At 42.2% G+C, this 27,971-nt stretch overlaps 1 protein-coding gene across 1 annotated transcript; it reads left to right on the plus strand.

Annotated features, from left to right (window-relative positions):
- Positions 1 to 783: 783 nt before the first annotated feature.
- On the plus strand, positions 784 to 27,971 carry LOC309799249 (U3 small nucleolar RNA-associated protein 25 homolog; the record flags this gene model as incomplete). Its single annotated transcript, XM_082612226.1, has 8 exons — positions 784 to 825; positions 6,917 to 7,327; positions 9,230 to 9,524; positions 17,356 to 17,558; positions 18,752 to 18,934; positions 19,071 to 19,183; positions 19,898 to 20,143; positions 26,361 to 27,971. 8 exons carry the CDS (start codon positions 784 to 786, stop codon positions 26,602 to 26,604), a joined length of 1,737 nt encoding a protein of 578 aa, XP_082468352.1. The 3' UTR covers positions 26,605 to 27,971.

Below are 27,971 nucleotides of genomic sequence, written 5' to 3' on the forward strand. Positions count from 1 at the left end.
AGCCCAATCCAGGAAGAAAGGGAAGATGTACATACAGATATAAGAGTTCACTGTTGATCTCGTGTAACCCCTGACCACGAGCGCATCCGGGTCAAGATCAGAAAGGATTTATATCTTTTCTCAGACAGACCCAAACCAGAGCCCTGGGCCCATCCCACATGAGACACAAGCATCATTCCTTCATTCATCCTTCAGTAAATATTTATTCAGCGCCTCTTATATGCCAGACAAAATCCCTGCCCTCATGAAACTTACTGCCTCCTACTGTTTTCTTTCATTCCTACTGAAGCCCTCTGTTTAAACCTTCCCATGTGTATCCTTCTACTATTGTGGCCCCATCCTATCCCCTACCCTAATCTATCCTAAGCCCCTTTGTGAGCTCTGATCGGTTTACTCTTCTGGTCAAAAACATTCTGTGGTTTCCCAATGTTTATTGAATCAAGAAACTTGATTCACTCATCCAACAAATGTTTATTGCATGTCTACGATGGGTCAGGCTCTGTTGTAGGTGCTGGGGATACAGCGGTGAGCAACAGATAAAAACTTCTGCTCTTATAGTGCTTATATTCTAGTGGGGGAGATAGACAATAACCAAGATAAACAAGTATGATAAGTAAAGCATGTTAGTTGGTGATAAGTTCTAAGAGCAATAAGGCAACAGGTCAGGAAGTGGAGGGGGCGAGGGAGAAGTAAAATTTTAGATAGACTAACCAGCAAGAAGAAGACATCCAAGTAAAGATCTAAGAAAATGAAGGAGGGAACCCTGGGGATAGCAGAGGGAATATGGGTCCAGAAGGAGAGGCTGGCAAGTGCAAAGGCCCTGAGGTAAGAGCACACTTTAAAGGATGAGCAGGGAGGTCAGAATGAGGCCCAGTGTCTGGCAGAGTGAGGAGAGAGGGGAGACGGTTGGGATGTGAGATCTGAGATCTAATAGCTGCAGCTTTTACTCTGATAGAGATAGGGGGCCACTAGGGGTTTTGAGCAGAAAAGTGATGTGGGGTGACTTGTCTTGCAGGATCACTCTGGCTGCTGTGTTTAAAATAAAGAGAAAGGAGAAAATGGCCAAGCAGGGAGATGAGTTGGAAGGCCCCTTGCTGGCCCTCTTCTGTTTGTCCAATCACATCTCTTACTATTCTGCTACCCTGTAGCCCTAACAGACTCTTCTTCCCCGAACACACTTGGCAGCGGCTGACCTATCACCCTTGATGAAGTGGCCTCCACTTCGAATAATAATAACAACTGGAATAATAGCTGCTACTTATCCAGCATCAATAATTCCATTCAATTTTTTAAAAAGTATTGTCTAATTTCACTTACAGACATTATTTCATTTAATGTTTATATTTTGTCCCCACTTATTGGGAAAGCTGAGGCTTTTTACAAGTTGCCACCAATTGGAAGGTCCCTGGGCCCAACCATAAGATAAAGAACACTTGATTCCCTTTTGGTCTCAAGTGGACCATTTGCATCTTTATGGGTCTCCAGACCACGTGACCCTCTGGGCATTTCCTCACAGGAAGCCTGCACAAAGGGAGAGGGAGGTGTTTAGGATGACCCTTAAATGTCAATATTAATTATCTGGATAGAAAAACAGAAACAAAGGACATTTTAGGCAAAGAAAATAGCACTGCACAGGTTCAGAGGTACCACATGGGAGGGTCAAGAAACTGCAGTTTACTGGTGTGTAGCATTTATAGGGATGCATTAGGCAGGAAACAGATCTGGAAGGCCTTGAATGGAATGTCATATCAAAGAGCTAGACTTTCTCCTATTTACAGTGAGGGAACATTGAAGGGTTTTAGGTAAACAAACAAGTAAACAAAAATATTGTTTAAGCTTTAACAAGGTAAGAGTGTCCGGGAATGTTGAGGACTGTGTCTACTTGGAAAGCATGCATTCCTTGTAAAGGAAGCAGCCAGAGTTCTGGCTGATGGTTGCTGTACAGAAAGACAAGCCCAGTTTTGCCACTGGGAAATCTGGATTTTTATATAAAATCTTCCAATTTTTATATGTTTGCAACAAGTTTTTAAAAATTTTTGATTACGTATAAAATTTTAATTGTATATAAAACCCCCCATAGGAGCTGCCCTCTGGGGGCTTCTGCCTGGAGTATAAGTAAGCTCCAGGAGGACAGGGACTTTGTCTTATTTCCACTGTGTTCTCAGTGCTTGCCACAGAGCCTGGCACACAGTAGGTGTTCATACATGTTTGCTAAATGTATATGTATGTGTTAGTTATTAGTATTCGTATTGTACGCTTGAGGCTCATGGAGGACAATAGATGACACGGGAAGTGGCCACACTCAGGTTCAAGTTCAAATCTCTGAACTTGGAAATAGACAAAATGTCTTGCAAGAAAGATGGATTAAGGTAGACTAAGAGTAGAAGAGTAGAAACAGCTCTTCGTCAGCCCCTTACACCACCCCCATCCCCTATCCAGGATGTGGGGACGGCTCAGATGGCCTGTGTGTGGCTCCACTTGATTTTAACCCCCCTGGGAAACTTCTGATGCCGTTCTCTGGGACTGTTTTCCCTCTCTTATCTCATTCAGACCTAGGAATCAGAGATGAGGCAGCCCACTCACCACCTGTCCCTCCCCAGCACAGTGACATCTGTAAAACGTTGAGTTGCTAGCAGTAGCAGTTTCTTCTGGGTCTTTCAAAATCAAACAAAGACCCACCAGATCTTGCTGTCCAGGATCCTGGATGACTAAATCCCTAGGGGTACCAGGTAGCTACCAGGCTTTTTCTGATCTAGTTCACTCTTTTACAAACATTATTAGCAGAGCTGCTCATGGCTGCTGCATACATAGAAATGAAAGGAGGGGGGCTGTACAGCAGAAACTAACACAACATTGTGAAGCAACTCTACTCCAATAAAAATTAACTTAAAAACAAGAAAGAAAGGAAAGGAGGTGGGAAAACAATAGAGCCAGTGAAGGGGGATTTGGGGAAATAGAATATCAGTGTTTGAGGCTTCTAAAATCAGAGTCAGGATTTCTGCTAAGATCTACTCAGTTGCCATAAAATCAATCCTTCCTTCCTTTCCTTCTTTCTTCCTCTCTTCCTTCATCAAATCAGACAATAGTTTAGTCAGTCAAGAAACATTTGTTGTTCAGTGTTCAACAGACTCCCATAATTGGCAGGGAATGATTTGAATGATGCCCATGAACTGTGTCACATTTTATTCATATATTCATACACTTTCAATTTATTCAGAAAGGATAAGGAAAGAAGGAAACACTAGCATGTTTTGCCAACTATTACAATTCACAGGGGAAAGCTGTTGTTCCTCTCTACAGTTCTGAGAGTAATTTACCAATTTCTGGACTCTTTCCAGAATCTTGTATTTGAAGGCACAGTCACGGCTCAGTGCACTGCTTTCCTTTTATTTATTTATTTATTTATTTAATTCATTCACTCATTTATTTATAGCTGCATTGAGTGTTCGTTGCTGTATGCGGGCATCCTCCATTTGCGTCCAGCAGTGGCTACTCTTCATTGCAGTGCATGGGCTTCTCATTGTGGGGGCTTCTCTTGTTGCGGAGCACGGGCTCTAGGTGCATGGACTTCAGTAGTTGTGGTGTGTTGGCTCTAGAGTGCAGGCTTAGCAGTTGTGGCGCACGGGCTTAATTGTTCAGTGGCATGTGGGATCTTCCCGTACTAGGGCTCGAACCCATGTCCCCTGCACTGGCAGGTGGATTCGTAACCACTGCGCCACCAGGGAAGCCCGGCAGGCGGATTCTGAACCACTGTGCCACTGGGGAAGTCCCCATAGGCGACTGTTTAATTTAACTTTAAAATCAACTTTATTGAGGTATGAATTACATTCAACAAGGTGTACCCATTTTAAGTATACAATTCGATAAGTTTTGACAAATGTGTATATTTATATTGTCATCGCCAAAGTCAAGATACAGAACACTGGGCCATGCCTCTGTCCCCATGACTGTTACTTAGACAAGCCTGTGGTAGGCTGAGGCAGGGCTCTGCTGTCTCTCAGGTCCTGTGTCTTAGCCTGTGCCTGGGTGGGCACGTCAGGTTGGTCTCATTCTGCGTCCTGACTGCCTTTTTTGGTCCCAGTGCCATTCTTCAACCAGCGGTGCCACTGAAGTTGAAATTTTAATCCTCATTTGGTTCTGTTAGCTATTCTAGACAAGAGGAAGAAGTAGCAGGTAGAATTTGGGCAAAAACCGCGTTCTGAACTCAAAAAAAGTTAAAAAAAAAAAAAAACCCTGGAGGAAACATTAGGAGGCTTGACTATCCTAAAGTTTCTCTGGTTGTTTGGTCTGTACTGATATATTATCACCTAGAATTCTTATTTCCTATTGTTCACCTTTATCTTAGGTCTTAATATAAGGTGCACTGCATTTGAAGTTTTACTACCTGGGTCCCTGAATGGGTCATTTAACTTTGCTTCTTACATGAGTGGGGCTGGAAGAGAAGGTTGGGTGGCCAGTGCAGAGCACTGACCCTGCCATTTTGATCATTTGTTCACCTCAGTTGAGTGTTGAGCATTTACATTTGTCTTCCAGTGCAGGTTAAATCAGACGTGGTACCTGCCCTCAGGGATCTTGCAGTCTAGTTAGGTGAGGTAGGACATGCACATATATGTGTTGGTGTGGATAACTGAGGGCAGGGTGGGGCGCTTGAGAGAAAGTGATGACTGTCTATAGGGGACCAGAGATGGCTTCTTTGGAGCCAGAACTGTGCCTGACACAGTAGGCTCTTGGGAAATAGTTATTTATTGTGAGTCAGGGGGTAACATTCAACGGATACTATTTGGATATATAGAAATGCGGTGAACAAGAGGATAGAATTTTCAGTTAAAGGAAGGAAAGCCACAGTGGCAGAAGAATTTGAGAGCCATGTAATTCAAAAATTACATTAGAGAGGTAGGTTAGAGGTGTATGTTGAATTTCAGTCCAAGAAGTTTCTTCAAAGGTTTTTGAGGTGGGGAATAATGTGATTAAAGAAATGCTTTAGGGAGATGAACCTGTCAGAAACTTTTAAGCTCTGGACTGGGATAAATGATGGGGAAAGTTGATGGGGAAAAAGATGAGTTAACATCATGAAAACAGGAAGTCATTCACAGGGGAAGACTGGAAAATCCCTGTCATTTGCCCTAAGTGTTCTAATATTCTTTATTTCTGAATTAGATCCATTTGCACAACATGTAAACAAAGAACTGAAAGAAAAAGAAATCCAGGCTGTTGCCACAAATCCCAAAACTACCCACCAGCTAAAAGCAAGCAGTGGTCTTGGGTTTTAGTGGTCTCCCTGAATGTATGATACACACCCGTGGCAGATGGCTTGAGAGGGAGCAAGATAGAGGAAGACTGGAAGAGCCCAGTAAGGCACAGGCATAGCTAGAAAAGGCACTGGGAAGCTGGAAGGTGGGGACCAATAAGATAAGAATGCTTTGGAGACAGGTACACCAGGGTTTAGACCAACGTCTGCAAGGGGCTATCTCATGACCTAAGGCAAGTTAATCTACCTTTTTAATCTTCACTGTTCTCATCTGTTAGAGGGGGACAGTAATGCCTGCATCAAAATAAAGTAATTTAGTTTACTGGAAGACATGTACAAAGTGTTCAGTCAGACAGTAGCTACTGCTGTTCATTTGTTTGAAATATCTGAGATAAGTTCACACCTAAATTATTCAGTATGGAGCAGTTTTTGCTTCTTTTTTCGGTGATTTTTTTTTTCACCACTGATGCTATTCATAAGAATTGGTCATCCTTGTTTCATTGAAATTTTTTATTGAGGTAATAATTATAGATGCAGTTGTAAGAAATCATACAAGGGTATCCCATGTGCCCTTTGCCCGGTTTCCCCCAATGGTAGCATCTTACAAAACTGTAGTACAATATCACAAGTAGGAAATTTCCACTGATACAACCTACCTGTCTTATTCAGATTTCCTCACTTTTGCTCCTGCTCCTTTGTGTTATTTAGTTCTATACTGTTTTATCACGTGTAGGTTGCCCTGGCCACCACCACAGTCAACATACAGAGCATTTCCAGCACCATCAAGATCCCTCCTCTTCCCTGGTGCCATTTTATAACCACACCCACCTCCCTGCCCCCATTCCTAACCCTTGGTAACCGCTAATCTGTTCTCCATTTCTATAATTTTGTTATTTCAAAAGCGTTATATAAATAAAATCATACAGGTTGGCTTTTTCTCACGCAGCATAATTCCTTGGAGGTTCATCCCAGTTGTTGGCATATATCAATAGTTAATTCTTTTTTATTGCAGAGGTCATCCTTTCTTTATTGCTAAGATCAGCAGTTTTGTTACAGTGCAAAAATTCCCAAACTGGTATTCCACAAAATACTATTCTTTTCAATTCTAATATATGTCTCCAAAAAAAAAAAAAAATCCAAAACAACAACAAAAACCTTGTTCCACGTCCAAGTAAATTTGGAAAACTCTGGGTCAAACGAAGTGGAACGGAGTCCTTGTTACAGGACTCAGCAGAACCTTTAGTGTCCGATCTGCTTGTGACTCTCCCTGAGGGGGATTAGGTTTTGTGGTGGTTACCGAAGTTATTTGACCGTTGGGCCCCCTTTTCTTTTGTCTAGAGTAAATTTTGACTTCCTACAGTGTGGTCCACAGGACAGTTTGTGACCCACTGATCTAGTGAAGAGCTCACAAGGTTTCTAAAGTCAGAAACCTTGGGCTCTAACCCTTAGCTCTGTTCTCCTCTGTTTGTCTGAATCCTATAACCTCTGAACCTCAGCATTTCCTAAACTGCAAGAAGAGCATTATAGTGTTTAGCTTGTAAGGTTGTTGTGAGGATAAAGTGAGAGGATCTGTAAGTTGTGAAAGGCCTTGGTAAATTATAAAGCATTATATGAATGTAAGGTACTATAATTCATTTCTAACTTAGTTCTTGATCATTTCTCCCACAGTGGCCCATCCTGGGCCAGCTTGTCTTTTCATCCAGGTTTCAACAGTTGGAAACCTTTAAACCCCCAAAGGACACTGACTTAAAGTCACTTCATCTCCAGAAGCCTCTGGAATCCACCTGGATCAAGACCAACAGCCAGTTCCCCTCTTGTCCCCCAAATTCAAGTAGCCCCTTCACACCCCTCCAGAAAGAGCTCTTCTTAATTATGAATTCTTACCGGGACCTGTTCTACCCAGAAAGGACTGCCCTGAAGAAAGGGGAAGAGATCCGCCACGTGTACTGCCTGCATGTGATAAATCACGTTCTCAAAGCCAATGCCCAGGTGCTTGCCAACAACAGCAGATGCCGAAGCCAGAAACTTGGGTTGGGTGATGATGATGACTTCAGGGACCAAGGGCTAACGAGGCCCAAGGTGAGTGGCAGCAGCAGAACTTTGCCCTCAAGGAGGCTGTAAGGCTCTAACATATGGGTCCTGGCACTTAGCAGGTTCTCAGATGGTTTAATGATTGGAATAATGAATGAGTCCAAGAATGAGCATATTAGATGGGCCAGGTAATGTCACGGCAGTGCTGCAGACAGCTCAGTGGACTGTCTCTAACAGCAGATCTAACTGGAAAGTGGAGTAGGAGGTACCTCCATGATAATTCTCTCCTTAAAGATAAACCCTGATCCTACATAAGTAACACTCCACTATAAATCTCTTCTTTGTGATTGTCAGAGCTGGATGGGACCTTAAGGAGCCTTTTATTCAATCCCTACATATTACACCTGTGGACAGAGACCCAGATTCGTAGAGGACCTTGCTAAAGAGAACCAGAGAAAAAGTAGCAGAGACAGGACTAGAACCAAGGATTCCCTTCACTAAGCCACATAAATATGTAGACCTTGGAAAACAAAATCCCTGTTTTTGCATTGTATCCTTATTACTGCTTAAAGTGATGATTACATTTATGTGGCTCATAAGCCTAAGCTCCAGTGGATTGGGAGCTTACGTCGTTGAATTCTGTCTACGTTTTTCATGATGTGCTGGAGCTAGATACTGTGCCACCCATACCCCCTTACCCTTTAGCCTCTGTGTCTATATTGAAGAAGCCTCATCTTCTTAGATTCTTCTCATTGGGCTTAATAGGATTTTAGGATTTTGATACTGATATGGCTCTTAGAGATTTCTTAGTCCAACCCTCTTGTTTGATAGTTGGGGAAACCAAAGCCTAGACACTTACTTAGTGTGACAGCCGGGACAGTAACTTGGCCCTCTTCAAAACTGATCCATCATCCCTGCACTGTACCAAACTGAATCACTACACCCCTCTGGCTGTGCTGGTTGCCTTTCTGAGAAACTATCTCAGAATCTTGAACATCAGGATAATAAGATGATCTGTTTCCATTTAGAATTGCAAAATAGAATATGAGGTAGATTACCCATGAGTCACATTCAGAATTTGGTGAATTGTCTGATCTGACTGGGGTTATATCCATTGATTGTATTGTTTACACAAGGGTAGTTAGAAGGTAATCATTTGTTAAGCATCTTCTGTTTTTTTTTCCTCAACAGTTAAAATTGAGCACTTTTGGAAATGTTTGGAAAACTGAATCCTATATTTCCCATTGAAATATCATCTTATTTCAGAAATCCTTTATCATCATTTCTGAAAAATGTACTAGGAAATGTACTAGAAAAGTAATGATGCTTTAGTCCTTTCCTTACTAACTTTATTCTCTACTTAATACATCTAATTCATTTGTTCAGCATATTCCTTGGGTCTTACGGATCAAAATACTGAACTAAGTTCTGTGGGAGACAGAAATGAGTAACATTTCTTGTCCTCAAAGAGCTTTGTGTGTTTATGCCCTTGGGTTTTTGCTAATGGACACCTCTGTTAACGGCATTGACTTACCTCAAAGAGTATTTCTGGGCTTCCCTGGTGGCGCAGTGGTTGAGAGTCCGCCTGCCGATGCAGGGGACACGGGTTCGTGCCCCAGTCCAGGAAGATCCCACATGCCGCGGAGCGGCTGGGCCCGTGAGCCATGGCCGCTGAGCCTGCGCGTCCGGAGCCTGTGCTCCGCAGCGGGAGAGGCCACAACAGTGAGAGGCCCGCGTACCGCAAAAAAAAAAAAAAAAAAAAAAATTTCTACATTCTGCTTAAGAATTAACCCCACCCCCACCCCAAGGAGCCATGAGATTGAAGTCCATAGGACATGGTGCTGTGGGTCGGAAAGATGCTCAGCCTTCAGTACTGAGCCAGGTCCTATGTAAAGGGGGTGACACGGATGTGGTCCTTGGCCAGGGGCTGTGGAACGGAGGGCTCCTTAGGTCCCCAGCAGGCTCACCTCGAGCTGTCCTTCCTTCCCCTTGCCCCTCCAAGGCTGCCCATCACTCCCTCCACGGGTGCCGATAGTGGTGCCATTCCGGGAAGCTGCTTTGCGGGTGGTACAGCTCTTCATCTGTCTTCTTGAGGGCGACAGCAAGAAGAAAATAATTGTAAGCAACAAAAAGAGGTTTAATGGAGAGTATGGCTCAGATCCCAAGGAGAGACCACCCAACCTGAAGAGGCCTGAGGATTATGAAGCTGTATTTGTCGGCAACATCGATGACCACTTCAGGACTGGTAATTCCTCCTTGTCAAAACTGAGACCCTGAGGGACCTGAGGTGTGAGGTGCACATAGCTGGAAGCTAGAAGCCTGGAATTAGGCATTCTTTCAGAGGGTCACTGTCTCAGCCTCCTAGCAGAATCAGGACGCATTTGAGACCACTCGTCTGCCAGGGGAGAGTCTTGCCTTGGCTAATGGGGTACATACTTGGCTAATGGGATGGAGTGTCTGTGAAGGCATGTATGAAAGGCACCTGCATGTTTATAACAAATGTCTCAGCATGCCTATAGCTGGTAGCTCACAGTCAATGCTACAGGGCTTCTTGGGGGAGTTGGAGCTGATGGGGCTGGGTGGGTCAGTCTGGGGAAGATGAATAAACTAGAGCATCTGTACGTAATGGACTTCCCTCCTGCCTGCCATGTGGAGTGCCCACACCTGAATTATCTCCACTCTGGACTTACTGACTCCCACCCAGCTTTGCACGTTTTTGCTTGTTTGTCATTCAGCTCCCATGTACTTGGTTGCTTGTTCATTGAAAAAGTTCCTGGAAAATATTTATTAGTCACGTATGCCCATTTACCACTTATTAAGCATCTACTATGTGCCAGGCACTGTTAAGCTGGAGATATGGAATTAAAAGTTACTGTTAAGCAAGTCCAGCCTTAAGACAAATCAGACAGTATGGGATGAGATGTGTTACGGTTAGAGGATAGTGGGTGTTCTAGTTAAAGTATTTAAAGCAAATATCCTTACTCAAAATGGGCTCAGGACTGTTAGGGAAGGCCTTCTGTTGGAGGTACCATCCATACTATGTTGAAACCTGAGTCAGATTTAGCCAGGTACAAAGTAGAGCGATGAGAGTGGAAGAAAAAGTTTCAGACAGGAAATGGCAAGTGTGGAGGCATCAGGGTGAATAAACCGGCATGACTTAGGATTCAGAGGCTTTAGCATGGCCGGAGTGTGCAGTGCAAGGGGATTAGAGCTTACAGTTAGTTTTAAACATATGCAGGCGGCCAACAAGGAGCTGATAAATCAGTCTTTTGTTTAATTGATATATAATTGACATATTAGTTTCAGGTGTACAACATAGTGATTCAATGTCTATATACCTTACAAACTTATCACAACAATAAGTAAAGTTACCGTTTGTCACCATACAAAGTTAATGCAATATTATTGACTATATTCCCCATGGCATACATTGGATCCCTGTGACCTGTTCACTTTATAACTGGAAGTTTTATACCTCCTGATCTCCCCCATCCATTTTGCCCACCCTCCAACCCCGCCCTCCCTGCTGGCAACCACCAGTCTGTTCTCTGTATCTATCCGTCTGGTTTTTTGTTTTTTAGATTCCACATATAAGTGAAGTCACATGCTGTTGATATTTGTCTTTGTCTGACTTATTTCACTTACTGTGATACTCTCAAGGTCTATCCTTGTTGTCGCAGATGGCAAGATTTCATTCATCTATGGCTGAGTAATATTCCATTGTGTGTGTGTGTGTGTGTGTGTGTGTGTGTGTGTGTGTGTGTGTGTGTGTACACACCGCATCTTTATCCATTTGTCATCTGTGGACACTTAGGCTGCTTCCATATTCCATATTTTGGCTATTATAAATGTTGCATTGAACGTAGGAGTGCATATATCTTTTTGAATTAGTGGGTTTTTTTCTTTGGATAAACACCCAGAAGTTGAGTTGCTCAATTGTATGGTGATTCTATTTTTAATTTTTGAAGAACATCCATACTGTTTTCCATAGTGGCCACACCAATTTACATTTCCACTAACAATGCACAAGGGTTCCCTTTTCTCCACATCTTTGCCAGCATTTGTTATTTCTTGTCTTTTGGATAAGACCTATTCTGACAGGTTTGAGGTGATATCTCATTGTGGTTTTTTTTCTCTCTGTGCTTTGGTTAATAGCAACTTATAATACATGGTGGCTGTAAGAATTTATAACTCCAAAATCACAGCCTATCATTTTATATTATTTCATTTTGATCACAGCACTTACTAGCCACCTGATACATTCTTCTTTTTTTTTTTTTTTTAATTGGAGTAGGTATAGTTGATTTACAATGTTGTGCTCATTTCTGCTGTACGGCAGTGACTCAGTTATACACATATATACATCCTTTTTTATATTCTTTTGCATTATGGCATATCCCAGGAGATTGGATATAGTTCCCTGTGCTATACAGTAGGACCTTGTTGTTTACCCATTCTAAAGGTAATAGTTTGCATCAACTAACCCCAGACTCTCAGTCCATCCCTTTCCCCACCCCTGACCTTGGCAACCACAGGTCTGTGAGTCTGTTTCTGTTTTGTAGGTAGGTTCATTTGTGCCATATTTTAGATTTCATATATACGTGATATCATATGGTATTTGTCTTTCTCTTTGACAGACTCCTCTTAGTATGATAATCTGTAGTTGCATCCATGTTGCTGCCAAATGGCATTATTTTGTTCATGTTTATGACTGAGTAGTATTCCGTTGTATATATGTATCACATCTTTATCCATTCATCTGTCAATGGACATTTAGGTTGTTTCCATGTCTTGGCTATTGTGAATAGTGCTGCTGTGAACATAGGGGTGCATTATCTTTTTGAATTATAGTTTTGTCCAGATATATGCCCAGGAGTGGGATTGCTGGATCATATGGTAATTATATTTTTAGTTTTCCAAGGAAACTCCATACTGTTTTCCATAGTGACTGCACCAACTTACATTCCCACCAACAGCGTAGGAGGGTTCCCTTCTCTCCACACCCTCTCCAGCATTTGTTATTTGTAGACATTTTAATGATGGCCATTCTGACCAGTGTGAGATGGTACCTCATTGTAGTTTTGATTTCTCATTGTGATTTTGATTTGCATTTTCCTGATGAGTGATGTTGAGCATCTCTACATTTGACTGTTGGCTATCAGTACGACTTCTTTGGAAAAATGTTTATTCAGGTCCTCTGCTTTTTTTTTTTTTTTTTTTTTTTTGCTGTACGCGGGCCTCTCACTGTTGTGGCCTCTCCCGTTGCGGAGCACAGGCTCCGGACGCGCAGGCTCAGCGGCCATGGCTCATGTGCCCAGCCACTCCACGGCATGTGGGATCCCCCCGGACCGGGGCACGACCCCGTGTCTCCTGCATCGGCAGGTGGATTCTCAACCACTGCGCCACCAGGGAAGCCCCCTCTGCTATTTTTTTTTTTTTTCTTTTTGCGGTATGCGGGCCTCTCACTGTTGTGGCCTCTCCCGTTGCGGAGCACAGGCTCCGGACGCGCAGGCCCAGCGGCCATGGCTCACGGGCCCAGCCGCTCCGCGGCATATGGGATCCTCCCAGACCGGGGCACGAACCCGCATCCCCTGCATCGGCAGGCGGACTCTCAACCACTGCGCCACCAGGGAGGCCCCCCTCTGCTATTTTTTAATTGGATTGTTTGGGGGGGGTTTTTTGCGTTTTTTTTTTTTTTTTTTGCAGTACGCGGGCCTCTCACTGTTTTGGCCTCTCCCATTGCGGAGCGCAGGCTCCGGACGCGCAGGCTCAGCGGCCATGGCTCACGGGCCTAGCCGCTCCGTGGCACGTGGGATCTTTCCGGACCAGGGCACGAACCCATATCCCCTGCATCGGCAGGCGGACTCTCAACCACTGTGCCACCAGGGAAGCCCCGTTTGGGGTTTTTTGATAATGAGTTACATGAGTTCTTTATATATCTTGGATCTTAACCCCTTACTAGATTTGCAAATATCCTCTCCCATTCAGTAGATTGCCTTTTTGTTTCATTGATGGTTTCCATCGCTGTGCACAAGCTTTTTAGTTTGATGTAGTCCCATTTGTTTATTTTTGGTTTCATTGCCCTTGCCTGTGGAGTCAGATCCAAAAAAATATTGCTAAGACTGTTGTCAGGGAAGTTACTGCCTATGTTTTCTTCTGGGAGTTCTGTGGTTTTCAGGTCTTATGTTCAAGTCTTTAATCCATTTTGAGTTGATTTTTGTAGATGGTGTGAGCTAGTGGTCCAGTTTCATTCTTTTGCATGTAGCTGTCTAGTTTTCCCATCACCATTTGTTGATGAGACTGTCTTTTCTGCATTGTATATTCTTGTCTCCTTTGTCATAGATTGTGACCATATAAATATGGATTTATTTCTGGGCTCTCTGTTCTGTTGATCTGTGTCTGTTTTTGTGCTATTACCGTACAATTTTGATTACTGTAGACTTGTAGTGTAGTTTAAAATCAGGGAGTGTTATACCTTCAGCTTTGTTCTTCTTTCTCATAATCAGTTTGGCTATTCAGGATCCTTTGCAACTCTGTACAAATTTTAGGATTACTCTAGTTTTATGAAAAATGTCATGGGTACTTTGATAAGGATTGCATTAAATCTGTCGATTTCTTTGGGTAGTATGGACTTTGTTTTTGAATTTTATTTATTTCTTTATACAGCAGGTTCTTATTAGTTATCCATTTAATACATATTAGTATATACATGTCAGTCCCAATCTCCCAATTCATCACACCCCCACCCCCACCCCCACTTTCCCCCCTTGGTGTCCAGTATGGACATTTTAACAGTACTAAGTCTTCCCATCTATGAGCATGGTGTATTTTTTCATGTTTCTGTCATCTTTAATTTCTTTCATCAATACCTTGTAGTTTTCCAAGTACAAGTTTTTTACCTTCTTGGTTAGATTTTTTTCTAGGTAGTTTATTCTTTTTGATGCTATTGTAAATGGATTGTTTTCTTAATTTCTCTTTCTAATAGTTCATTATTAATGTATATAAACACAACAGATTTTTGTTAATTTTGTATCCTGCAACATTACTAAATTTATTTATTAGTTCTGACAGTTTTTTGGTGGAGTCTTTAGGGTTTTCTCCATAAAGTATCATGTCATCTGCAAATAGTCAGTTTTACTTCCTCCTTTCCAATTTGGGTATCTTTTATTTCTTTTTCTTGCCTAGTTGCTGTGGCTAGGATTTCCAATACTATGTTGAATAAAAGTGGCAGAAGTGTGCATCCTTGTCTTGTTCCTGATTTTAGAGGAAATGCTTTCAGCTTTTCACCACTGAATATGATGTTAGCTGTTGGTTTATCGTATATGCCTTTGTTATGTTGAGATACGTTCCCTCTATACCCACTTTGTCAACCCATCCTTGCATCCCTGGAATAAATTCTACTTGATTATAGTGTATGGTCCTTTTAATGTATTGTTGGATTCAGTTTGCTAATAATTTGTCAAGGATTTTTGCATCTGTGTTTATCAGGCATAGTAGCCTGTACATTTCTTTTTTTGTGGTGTTTCAGTATCAGGGTTATGCTGGCCTCATAAAATGAGTTTGGAAGTGTTTCCGCCTCTTCAGTTTTTTGAAATATGTTTGAGAAGGATAGGTATTAAATCTTCTTTAAGTACTTCATAGAATTTACCATGAAGCTCTCTGGTCCTGGTCTTTTGTTTTTGGGGAGCTTTTTGATTACTGATTCAATCACATTACTAGTAATTGATCTATTCACATTTTTTCTTCATGATTCAGTTTTAGAAGATTGTGTGTTTCTAGGAATTTATGTATTTCTTCTAGGTTATCTGACTTGTTGGTGTATAATTGTTCGTAGTAGTCTCTTACGATACTTTGTATTTCTGTAGTGTCAGTTATAGCTTCTCTTTCATTTCTGATTTGGGCCCCTTCTCTTTTTTTCTTATTGAGTCTGACTAAAGGTTTGTTAATTTTGTTTATCTTTTCACAGAACCAGCTCTTAGTTTCATTGATCTTTTTTTTTTTTGTCTCCATTTCATCTATTCAGTATTTCTCATCTGACTTCTATTATTTCCTTCCTTCTTTGTTGGAAGTTTTTTCCTTTCAGCATATTTGAACATATCATGCCATCTCCTTCTGGACCACAAAGTTTCTGATGAAAAATCAGCTGATATTCTTATGGGGATTCCCTTGTCTGTAATTAGTTGTTTTTCTCTTGCTGCTTAAGATTCCCTCTTTACCTTTGACTTTTAACATATTAATTATAATGTGTCTTGGTATGAATCTCCTTGGGCTCATTTTGTTTGGGACTCTTGGTTCTTGCTGGACCTGAATGTCTGTTTCCTTCACCAGGTTAGGGACATTTTTAGCCATTATTTCTTCAGATAAGTTTTCTGCCCCTTTCTTTCTCTGTCCTCCTTCTGGGACCCCTATAATGTGGGTGTTAGTGCCCCTTTCTCTCTCTTCTTCTGCGACCCCTTAACACCGATGATAGTACACTTGATGTTGTCCCACAGTTCCCTTAAACTGTCCTCATATTTTAAAAATATTTTTTCTCTTTGCTGTTCTGTTGGGGTGATTTCTGCTACCTTGTCTGCCAGGTCACTGATCTGTTCTTTTCTACCATCTAGTCTGCTGTTGATTCCCTCTAGTGTATTTTTCAGTTCAATTATTATAATCTTCAGCTGTGTGAGCTCTGTTTAGAACTTTCTTATATTCTGTCTCTTTCTTGAGTTTCTCACTGTGTTCGTTCATTCATCTCCCAAGTTTGGTGAGCATCTTTAGGACTATGACTTTGAATTCTTTATTGGATAAATCACTTGCATCTGTTTCATTAAATATTTTTTCTGGGGTTTTATCTTGTTCCTTCATTTGGAACATGTTCCTCTGCTTCCTCATTTTGCTTGACTCTCCGTCTTTGTTTCTGTGTATTATGCAAAACAGTTACTGCCCCGTCTTGAAGGAGTGGCCCTGTGTGGGAGATGAACTGTATTTTTAACTTTTTCCTAGTTCTTGGTCATCTTATAAACTCTCTCTGTTTGTTTCACTCCCATGGAGTCTAGAAATGCAGTCCCACCCCCATCTGCCTGAGCCTGGTGCTCAAGGAGTGTCCCCTGTGTGGGCTACATGTGATTGTTGCCTCAGGTCGTGTCCCGCGAGTGGCATGAGATGGGGTAGGCGTGGCTGCTCGTTGTCCATGTTTGTCAGTGCTGCACACAGGCAGTGCAGGGCCGTGGGGTAGGGGGTACTCACCCACCACCACTGTTAGCAACTTAAGAGTGAGAGTGCAAAAAAGTGGCACCCACCAGTGCCATCAAGGTAGAGGGAATTTGTAAAAATGGCATCTGCCAGCATTCTGTCCCCAGAGAGAGTCCCAGCCAACTTCTGCCCCTCTGGTAGATGCTTTAAGATTAGCAAGTGAATCTCCTTCACATATGATCTGGGCTCTTTAAAGACTGCTACTTGTTGCTTAGGAAAGAGATGTGGGCAGGAAATATAAATTTTTGTGATGATAATGTTAAAGCCATAATTAGTGAATATATTTATCCAAAGCTTTATGTCGAGTGAAAGAGAACTTGTGGGTGAATCCAGGGATTTGTTGAAGAGCTCTTTGAATATGGAAAAATAGATAAGGACCAGGTCAGTAATAGAAGTAAGTGTTAAAGTGACAGAAACCACCAGTAAGGAAAAGAACATTTCAAGGAGGGTGTGCTTATGCATTCGTGACAAGAAACACTAAAGTGCCATTGAATTGGTAACTGAGAGCTGTTGGTGACCTTGGCAAGAGTCATTTCAGTGGTGTCCTGAGACTCAGAGGCAGATTGCAGTACATTAAGAAGTGAGTGGGAGATTTTAAAGTAGAGATAATTTTTTGGAAGGTTTGCCAGTGAAGGAAAAGAAGAGGGTGGGAGCTAGAAGGGACCGTAGATGCAAAGGAGGGATGACGATGATGATTTTAATAATTAAAGCAGTTGGAGCACAATTACATGCAAAGGGGAAGATGTGGAAGGTACAAGGGGAGGCTGCAGTTGGAGAGGGTGGAAGCTAATGGCTTGGTGGTGACTCATGAACTGATGTGTGCTTGGCTGTTTTGTGTATAGGGGTGGCAATACTGCAGAGAAGCATCCGACTTTATGCCCCCTTCTATTCATCAGACATCCTCATTGCCTCCCCTCTGGGCTTGAGGACCATCATTGGTGGAGAAGGAGAGAAGAAGAGAGATTTTGACTTTCTGTCTTGTATTAAGCTTCTCATCATTGATCAAGCTGACATTTACCTGATGCAGAACTGGGAGCATGTCTTGGTAATGCTGGTCATTAACATTTAGAGACAAGAAGCTCAGTGGTTTGAGTCTGAAATGGTTATTAAAGTCCAGATTAAAACTCAGCTTGGAAATGGAAATATTCCACATTTTCCAATTTGAAAACGGGAAATGTTGTCCCCTCTTCTACCCACAAGTTGGTCAGTAAAGTATCCAGAAAGATAAAAATTCTTGTCAACATTTTCAAATCTCCAGAAAAGATTTCTTCCCCTTAAAAGTTGCTTCTAGTAATAGACCAGTTTAGTGTGGTTGGTTGGTTGGTTGGTTGGTTGGTTGGTTGGTTGGCTGATTGATTGAAATCCCTCCTCACCAGGAATGTTTTTATCTAAAATAGTTCCTCCTATTTATGCTCGTTCTCTTTTGTTTGGTCTTCAGTGGAGATGGGAAAACATTGCTCATGATTTCTTAATTTGTGATGTTTTACAGAGAAACGTAAGATGTTTTTGTCCCCCTACTGTAATTTGTACTATAATTTTTTTTCTCCCTCTCAACATACTCTGCAATGTTTTGGGGTTTAGGATTGTGCTTTGGAACAATCCTCATCACAGAACTATAGGTTTATTTTTATAAGGCATGTGAGAATTTACCTTTTCTACAACCCCAGGACTTGGAGTAAGTTTGGGACAGATAAAGGGGAGTACTTATTTATAAAGTAGGGAATAAACTTATAGTACTTGTGACCCTTCAATATACATTACAAGGTAAAAATATGATTAAAATAGAACAGGCATGTCGATGGTTGAGTCATCTTTATTTTGAGCAAAAGGCACATGTAGTCACTCCGGGAATTTTCTAACGTTTTGGGAGCCAAGTCATGGAAGGACAGCAGCTCTGTTTTCCGTGTCATTTCCCTTCTTGTCCAAGTCTGGAACTGAGTTGCTTATAGAGTGACCAGAGTGGCATTTCAGAATTTCCTTTAAAAGAAATATTCTGTATAGGTAGCATCTTGATCCTTTTTGAGAGATCCACAAGGTGGCCAGTTTGAGCTTTTCTTCTTGTTCGCTTGACTATGGGCAAGTCACTCACCCATCTGAGCCTGTTTTCTTGTTGTAATTTGGGAGATGATAGTATCTACTTCATGGGGTTAAATAAGATGATGGGCTTATAGAAAGGTTAGCAACGCCCAACAGGTAAGTGTTCAATAAGTATTAATGGAGTATTACTTCTGCTCAAAGCATTTGATGAACCACATGAACCTACTGCCCTTGGACTCACATGGGGTGGACTTTTCTCGAGTGCGCATGTGGAACCTCAATAATTGGTCCAAGTACTATCGTCAGACGCTGCTGTTTGGGGCCCTGCAGGATGCCCAGATCAACTCTGTGTTCAACAAGTACTGCGTCAATGTGCAAGGCCAGGTGGGTTCTCTCCTTCTTTCTCTGAATTTTCATGAAGTATTGTGTATTGTTTGGGTCATGAGGCAGAAGGAGAGGACAGCATTTGGTCAACAATGGGGATAGCTCACTTCCTAATGTTCTCACTGACTCCTGGCAGGTGGCTGTGAGGAACGTCCCGATGACAGGCTGCATCAGTCATGTCCTGGTGCAGCTCCCACATGTCTTCCAGAGGATGGAACCTGAAAACCTAGCTTCAGTGATTGATGCCAGGTACATTGGATCCCTGGGGGTCACAGAGAGGGATTTTACTTGGGCATTCAAATTTAGAATTGTATTCCACGTTGGCTTTCTTAGTTACCATTTACGAAATGAAATGAGATAATTGAATCCAATCATGCCATTGACAGAGGAGGACACTGAAGGCCAGAGAAATGGTGTGTTGTCCTAGTTCCAATAGTGTCAGGGTTAGTAAATCAAGGGTACTTTCCCCTAGACTGTGGCATTTTTAAATTACATTAATTTTTTAATGCCTCATGTCAACAACTTAATTCTAAGCCCTTCAGGGCAAGAACTGTTTTTCTAATTCTCTATGTAATTTCCCCGTCTTCTCATTGTGTTTAGTCAGGGGACCCATGGTAGCAGAATGGTGCTTAACACATGGTAGGTGTTCAGTAATTATTTGTTGACTGACTGATTGACAACTGAATGAATGAATGAATGATACAGTTACGTACTTCCTAGAATAATTCTCTGGGATATACCAGCATCACATCTATCCTTTATGATGAATAGTGTTGGCACTTACTTTTTGATGCGCTTAACAAGTTTTATCCCTATATAATCTCTTTGCAATGAGGTAGGCCAAATTGGCCTCTTAGGGGAGGTAGAAGGAGATTGTGACTTGCCCAGGGTCATGCAGTTGGCAGTGACACTATGGCTCACCTCTAGACCACTGACTCTCTGCCCTTTGCCTTTCCAAATCAGGTTTAACTTTTTCGTCAACAAGATTTTGCCTCAGTATCGTGATGCAGTCACGTCTCACACGCTTATCTATGTCCCCTCCTACTTTGACTTTGTGCGTCTCCGAAATTACTTCAAGGAGGAGGAACTGAACTTCACTCATATCTGCGAGTACACCCAGAAGTCTGGTGTCTCCAGGGCCAGACACTTCTTCCTTCAAGGAGAGAAGCAGTTCCTGCTCCTCACAGAGCACTTCCATTTCTACAAAAGGTAAAGTAGGGCCAGGTTTCAAGTGTCCTCTCTGGAGGGTCTGCTTCCAAGTGCATGGTGGGCTTTGCTGTGTTATAAGGTCCTCCCTTGCTTCACCTCCTGCAGACAAGCCAGAGTCTGGGGGGCTGGACAGACTTTTCTTGATTGGTTGGTTGGTTTTCTTTCAAAATGGGCATTGTTGGAAAAGGTGGTAGAAACGAATGAGTGACTACAGCATAACCTGTATACAGATCTGGAGTGGGTCCATACTTAGGGTACCTCCTGTAGCTGTGGGTATACCCCTCAAGAAGGATATTACAGAGTTGAGCAGCTCTCAACTGAATACAGGAAAGGGAGGAACCTGTCGTAGAAGCACAGATGAAACACCTGGGGACTGTGTGGTCTGTGGAGATGGAAGTTGAGTACAGGGTCAGTGTTCAGAAAGCTCTCATTTGTCCTGAGGCAGTGCACACACACTTCTGCACCAAGGAGAACCAGGACTAAGGGGCTCCTTGAAGTTTAGGAGAAGCAAAAGGTGAGGGGCTTAGAGGTGACTATTTAAGGGCTTCAGGGTTTGCTTCTTGCTGGCATCATTATTTGCTTTGTTCCAGTGAGTTGTTGTTTTCATTCATGTTGGAAATGGTATTTTGGGGGAGTTTGCACTCAGCAGGTCTAAAGAGCCCTTAGTTTTCCAAAAGCTTGATACATCAATGCAAGTCCTTTAAATGAAGTGGATGGATTGGAAAACTTCCCAGCGTGATTGTCTGTAGCAAGAGTGAGCTAAGCTGGGATGAGGACTGCTCTCAAGTAGCAGCTTTTCAAGGAGAGGGCATGATGTCAAAGGAGCCCTTTCTCTTAAGTAGGCAGGACAGTCTTCTGTCTTACACTGTTCATTTATTGACCAAACTGTTTTGTCCCCAAAGTCACTATAAAGACAAACCGAACACGTGCCATTAGCTTTGTACCCTGGACCAGGTTAGTGGGTGTTTAAGTTGAATGGAGATAATCTGCAACTGCCAATTATCTCAAGGTTCCCAGCTATAGATTTTTTTGCTTGAGAGGTCACCAAGGTGATGATGGGTATTTTGATCTGCAGTGTCTTTGTGATTTGATTTTTTCATTTGACCTTGGGAAAAGTACATGTATTTTACACTTTAGTATCCAGCTTTAAAATTCTGTATTTATATTCTCTATGGAAGTAGGCCGTGTTAGACATATTGCAGTTCATTTGTGAGCTAGCAAAAAACTTTCATCCTGAGGATTTGTTTTCTTTGGGGAGATGAAACCAGTAGAATCTTAGGATGGGATGGGCATTTGGTCATGATGGCCCTCCTGAGGGGAGGACAGTTCACAGTTCTTTCTCTGAGCATTATCAGTGGGTTAGCACAGGAAGGATTCTTAAGCAGGGGGCAATCAGAAACTCTGGAGGTAGGATTTCTGGAGGTGGGAAACGCTAGTGGGGTGTTTCTGAGTGCTCCCTGCCCCAGGGAGAACCCCAGTTATAGAAGTAACAGACCTCGTCTTTATAGACTGTATGCAGGAGCCAGCCTTGCAAGTCAGTTGTGGTTGCCTCATTTATCTTTAACAGTTGTCAGGTAACATAGACATCGGGAATGTCCTTAGTTTTGGGTCCTGTCACAGTGTTACGCCATATTTGTAGGGGTCACCGAAGACCCAAAGCATATACAGGAGAGGAGGAAGGCAGGGGAAGAGGTGCAGAAGACCATGGGAATTGTTACTAACTGCCCCTCTGAAGAGGTTCTGGTCACGTGCTCTTATTTCCAGGAGATGCCTAGTCTCTACTGTGCACGAATTGGTCCTAAGAGAGATTTTCTTGGGTTTTAAATATAATACCTATTGGAATTGGTTTTGTTGTTTTATTTTGCTTTAAAAATACTCTCATTATAAGAGTATTACACAATTATTGTAGAGAACCTAGAAAATCTAGGTTAAAAAAATGGGATCACCTATCATCTTACTGATATAAATACCCATTTTGGTGTATTTCTTTCCTGTCTCTTTGATGTAAAAAACATGTGCACGTGCACACACACACAGACACAGGCATTTTAAAAAGGACGCCAACATTGGGATCACAGTGTACACATCTGGATTTTTCTTTCTTTTATCTTGAATGTTTTATGTGCTTATTGAAAAAAAGCTTAAATAAGTTAGCATTTTGGTATATACTTGTATGTTATGGATGTATTTTTAAGTTAATATATATATAGTTCTACTATATCCTGCCCCCGCTCCAACTTTTTATTTGGGAAGATTTCATTTCAAAAGACATTGTAAGACTATCCCAGTGAACATCTCTAACTCCTTCCACTTAGGCTTCACCAGCTGTTAGCATTTTGCCACATTCTCATGCACCCACATTCTCTGTCTCTCCTTCTCTCTTTCCACTCACATCTCTTATTTTTTCTTCCTGAACCATTTGAGAGTAAATTATGGGAGGCTTCGTGACACTTAACTCCTAAATCTTTCAGCCTGTAGAGCTTAAAAACAACATTCTTTTATCTAACCACAACACCATTAACATACCACTTGACATTACTGCAGTAATACCATCTAATATTTAGTCTGTATGCAAATTTTCCTAGTTGTTCCCAAAATGACTATTACAGCTGCTTCTCACCACCCACCCCCCGCTCCAATCCAGGATTTAGTTAAGAATCCTACGTTGCATTTGCGTGACATGTTTCTTTAGTCTATTTTAGCAGTTCTCAAGCAGGAGCAGTTTTGCTCCCCAAGGGACATTTGGAAATATCTGGAGACATTTTTGGTTGGTACAGTTGGAGGGTTACTCTAGTGGTCTAGTGGTTCAAGCGGGTCAAGGCCTGGGTGCTGCTAGACGTCCTACAGTGCACAGGACAGCCCTTACACCAAAGAATTACCTGGCTTAAAATGGCAGTAGTGCCAGGGTTAAGAAACCCTGATCTAGAATAATTCTCTGCCTTTGTTTCTTGCTGTGATACTGATATGTTTTGAAGAGTCCAGTCCAGTTTCCTGTAGAATGTCCCACATCTGGATTTGGCTGTTTTCTTATTATTTAGATCAGTGTTCCCAAACTTTGCTACATATTAGAATCCCCTTGGGGAGCTTTTAAAAATCTGAATGCCCTGGTCATACCCCAGTATCAATTAAATCATGGTGTTTGGGGATGGGGACCAATTACAGGTATTTTTAAAAAACAAATAGGTGATTCAGTGAGCATTAGAGTTCGGGGACCAAAGATTTAAACATAATTTTAGTAAGAATTCTACATAGAGGATATTGTGTACTTCCCCCTGCATCTCCTCAAGAGGCCCAGGGTGTCAGTTTGTCCCATTTTTGGTGATACTAAATGTAATCACTTGGTCAAGGTAGGTCTGCTAAATCTTTACATCGTAAAAATACCTTTTCTGTGTAATTATAAGTAATCTTTAAGGTGTGTATAGCATCCTTTTTAATGGTTGCATAGTGTTACATTGTATGGGTATATAATTAACCCAGTTTCCTTTTAATGGGCATATTGATTTGTTGTTTTCTGTTATTATATACAATAATGCCAAGAGCATCCATATGCGTAGTTGATGGCATAGTTGCCTAGGCATTTCCTCAGGATAAATTTGGAAAGGAAAACTTATTTGTTCAAAAGCTGTACCCAGTTTAAAATTTGCTGTGTGTTGCCACTCCCATCTTCTCCCCTCCCCGGTGAAATACACACTCACAATAATTTATACTCCATTAGCCTATTTCTGTAAATTCTGTAAATATTTCTGTAAATTCTCCTTTTTTCCAGTGACTTGATAGTCAAAATGATACCTCATGGTTTTAATGTCTTTTTCTTGCTTTTCTGTGTTTTTTGTAATTGTCAGTTGAACGTAGTGCCTGAGTAAGTAGCTGGCCTGGACGCCTCTTCTGTCAGGCCACTAGCGTGGCAGTTGTGAATCTAGTTAGGATTTGGTTGTTACCGTCGTTGCCTTCTATTTACCACAAACTGCCAGTTCCTCCAGCAGACAGTGGCCCACTGTGGGGCCCAGTGCTGGAGGGCCTTGTCTCAGTGTCCTGCTCCCCTCTCAGCTTTCACCATGCCCTGCACCCCTGTGCCGAGGGAGAGCCTCTCCCACGCTCCGGCCCCTCCCCCAGCAGCAGGCTGCTCCTGCTCGCTCCTCCCCTAAGGCTTGAAGTGGGGCAGTTGTTCTCCTCCTGGTCCAGCTCAGATGCAGGCAGGTTCTGTCCATCCTGGGCTTTGGAGCTGGCGCTTTCTCAGGGCTCCTGCACCACCCTCCATGGTGGCCAGCCTCTGCCTTGTTCTACGAGGGGTCTTGGTGGGGAAGAGTTCCCTGCATCTCTGCAGTGGTGGCAAACATCTGCTTACATCAGTGCAGGATCTTGGGCTGAACAGGCTTCATGCCCTTTCCCCAGTCTTCATGCCCTTTCCCCTTTCCCCAGACTGCTCTTCTGACTGGATGTAAGTCCTGTGGTGGGGAGGGATGGGGTGAGGGGTTAATGCTCCTCCCTTAGGGCACACAGTTTTGCTGCTTCTGACTCCACCCTGGCAGTTGACCTTTGCCCCCTCACTGGCTTCAGGCTTTAGCTTCATATACAACATGGCTCTGGGAAGAGAGTGAGTTTTCATGTCTGCACCACCATCGGGGTCTCTCAGGTCTTCTGCCTTGCGTCCAGCCTTTCCAGGGCTCCCAGTGGAGACCTTTGGAAAAGCCATCATGACTGTGAAGTAAAGGAGTGTCCGGGAATCCCAGGGATTCTGAACTGTCATGCAAGCCCATAATTGCCCTTTAAGAACTTGTTAAAAGTGTAGCTTTTTTCTTCCTACCCACTTTCTTAGCAGCTGCCCTCTTCCCCACTGTGCTCTGCCAAAGGTGAAGTGGTTCATATGTCCTGTCTTTCTTCAGACCATCTTGTCACTCTTTGGAATTCAGTCAGTGATGGGCTGAAGCTGGCTCATACCAGCTCTTAAGGTATGGTTGCACATCTCTTCCCAGTTCCAAGTTCAGCAACATGACACTGGTAGCTTGAAATGGAGTATTTACACCACAGAAATTGGCAAATGCTTCAAATCAGCACCTATCCTCCCCCACTGAGAATCAGTTGTTAAACACACACCAGGGCACCGTTGAATCCGTTCACTTGGTTGCCCTGTGACATCAGCTGTCTAGGCTCAGGAAAAGGAACACTGTTGTAGATTATCTTTTTCTTGTTAGCACGGGAGCAGTATTCTCTTGAGTTTTCTACATACTAAGCAGAAATGGAACTCTGTGTTTGTTTTGATAACTACTGAGGCAGAACTGTGTTTTTTCAACATCATTAGCCATTAAAATTCCTTTATGGAAAGAGGATGTGGAAAGCTGATCCAAGTAATGGGCTGCAGTTATATTTTGGGAGAGGAGGGTCTCCAGAGAGATCAGGATGAGCCAAGGGATAAAAAGACAAGGAAAACTTACCGTCCATGAATAAAATAAAATTCCCGAGGGAGTCTGACATCAGCCCTGTATGAGAGTCTTAACAGGAAAAATCAGAAACTTGTCAACGTATAAAATCTTTGGTCATGGAGCCCAAGAGGGAATGATTGATCTCAACCCGAACCGTAAGGCGCGTCCCTAGGGTCTGCACCCCCCCCACACCATGCAGCCCTGTGCAGCAGGGAAAGAAGCGAGGAAGCTGTTGAAATTAATTGCCTTCCCATAATGCCTAATGGGTCCTCGGGCAGGATTTTGTAAATGGGTGAACTTGGGACATCTGCCATGGAGTTAACATGTCTACAGAATGACAAGAAAAGACTAATGGGAGTGCATTTACAGTTTATGCTGTTTATTTTATGTACTGGGTCTGGTCTGACCTCATCTCCATTACAGAACACTGTTTTGCCTGATTATAATTAGGATAATGTTAAATTGGAAATGCCTGCTTTTCAAATTTTCTGCGACAGATTTCTAATCCTTGTCTACTATTCTTCCCCACCCTACCTCAGTCTGCTCAGATTAGGCTCAAGAAGTGCAAATTCATTTTATCATTATCTTAAGCCAAACATTAGGAATTCAAATACACTGTCACAAAAAATGAGCCCCTCCAGCTCAAATTTGAGTAACTTTTGGTCTGTGTGTTATTTGTGCCATGGTCTTTCTCCTTGCATGAAACAGCGAGAGTGACTATGTCCCTGTAAAACTCTTCGGTGGCTTTTCCATAAAATTTCTCATGTAGACATAGCCTCTCTTTCTTCTTCTAACAGATACACAATAAAAGGCATCAGGAACCTAATTTTCTATGAACTGCCAACATATCCCCACTTCTACAGTGAAGTCTGTAACATGCTGCAAGCCGCCACCAGAGGAGAGGAAGCTGCCTGGACCTGCACTGTCCCCTACTCCAAGTACGATGCCCAGAGGCTGTCTGCTGTGGTCGGGGTGGAGCGGGCTGCACAGATGCTGCAGTCCAAGAAGAACGTCCACCTTTTCATTACTGGAGAGAGATGAGAATTGGTTGGACAGGAAATGGTGTTTGGTGTGATATGTCATGCTTGATTCTGTGTCTCTTGGACCTGATTCTGATCACTTACACAAAGAAGGGCTGCAACAAGGAAGGAGCACCAGGCAGGTTCTTAGCAGATACTTCTTTCTTTTCAGACCATATATACCTGAAAAGTTCCGTGTAAACCAGATTTTGGTAAAACCCATCTTTCAGAGGTCAGGGGAGAGCTCATGGAACTCTGAGAAGTTGATAGAAGGAATCTTCTACTTGTGAATTTTTTTGTACGCCATAAATTCTTTTGTTGTGATTTCACCTCTAATTTATTACACTTGGTAAACTCTTTCAGATTTGCCTGTTTCTATTGGACACCTTCTTAAAGTGAGGCATGCATTTCTTTGCTTGTGAGAACTGGTTATGAGAAATTGGAATACTTCTTGCTGTTGAATATCATCTTAGTTTTGGATCGCAAAGGTTTTGCAAAACTGTTATTTTTCCCCAGCCAAACTTTTTTAAACCTTAAATATTCTATTTTAATTCAACCTAGAAGAGCACATTCGTTCACTGATCTTTTTTTAACTCCTAAATGTTTTAATGAAAATATATACTTAAAAATCACATTATATAAAATAACATGAATTTCTACCTTATTTCAAGAAATAATTTTATGAAATTCTTGATGTCACAAATTCATCGTCAACATCACTGTCTTCATTGCTATAGTCATTTTTTAAGTCATATAACATAAAAAGGAAAAGAAGTTACACTTTTAAAAACATTTTTAGGGAGTTCCCTGGCGGTCCAGTGGTTTGGGCTCGGCGCTTTCACTGCCGAGGCCCAGTTTCAGTTCCTGGTCAGGGAACAAAGATCCTGCAAGCTGCACAGCGTGGCCCAAAAAAAAAAAAAAAAAAAAAAAATGAACTATTCCTCAGACAGAAAAATTACCAATTCAGAACCTGAATCATCTGAAAATAAATTGCCAAGTTGCTGGGCCTGTCACTCCTAAAAATCACTCCTGAATTTAGTATGTATTTCATGTAAACAAGGACATTTTTCTATGTAACCTCAAAACCACCGTCAAATCAGGAAATTGCCACTAATCCTTGGGCCCCATTCAGATTTTGCCAAATGTCCCAATAATAACCTTTATAGCAAAAGGATGCAGTTCAGAGTTACATACTGCTTTGAGTTGTCATATCTCTGTAGTGGCCTTTATTCTGAATGGTACCTCAGCTGTTTCTTGGCTTTCTTGACCTTTTTTTTAATTTTTAAATTAAAAAAAAAATTTAAACATCTTTATTGGAGTATAATTGCTTTACAATGGTGTGTTTCTGCTTTATAACAAAGTGAATCAGCTATACATATACCCCCGTAT

Source organism: Mesoplodon mirus (assembly GCF_964341445.2).
Source record: "Mesoplodon mirus genome assembly, chromosome: 3".
Lineage (NCBI taxonomy): Eukaryota > Metazoa > Chordata > Mammalia > Artiodactyla > Ziphiidae > Mesoplodon > Mesoplodon mirus.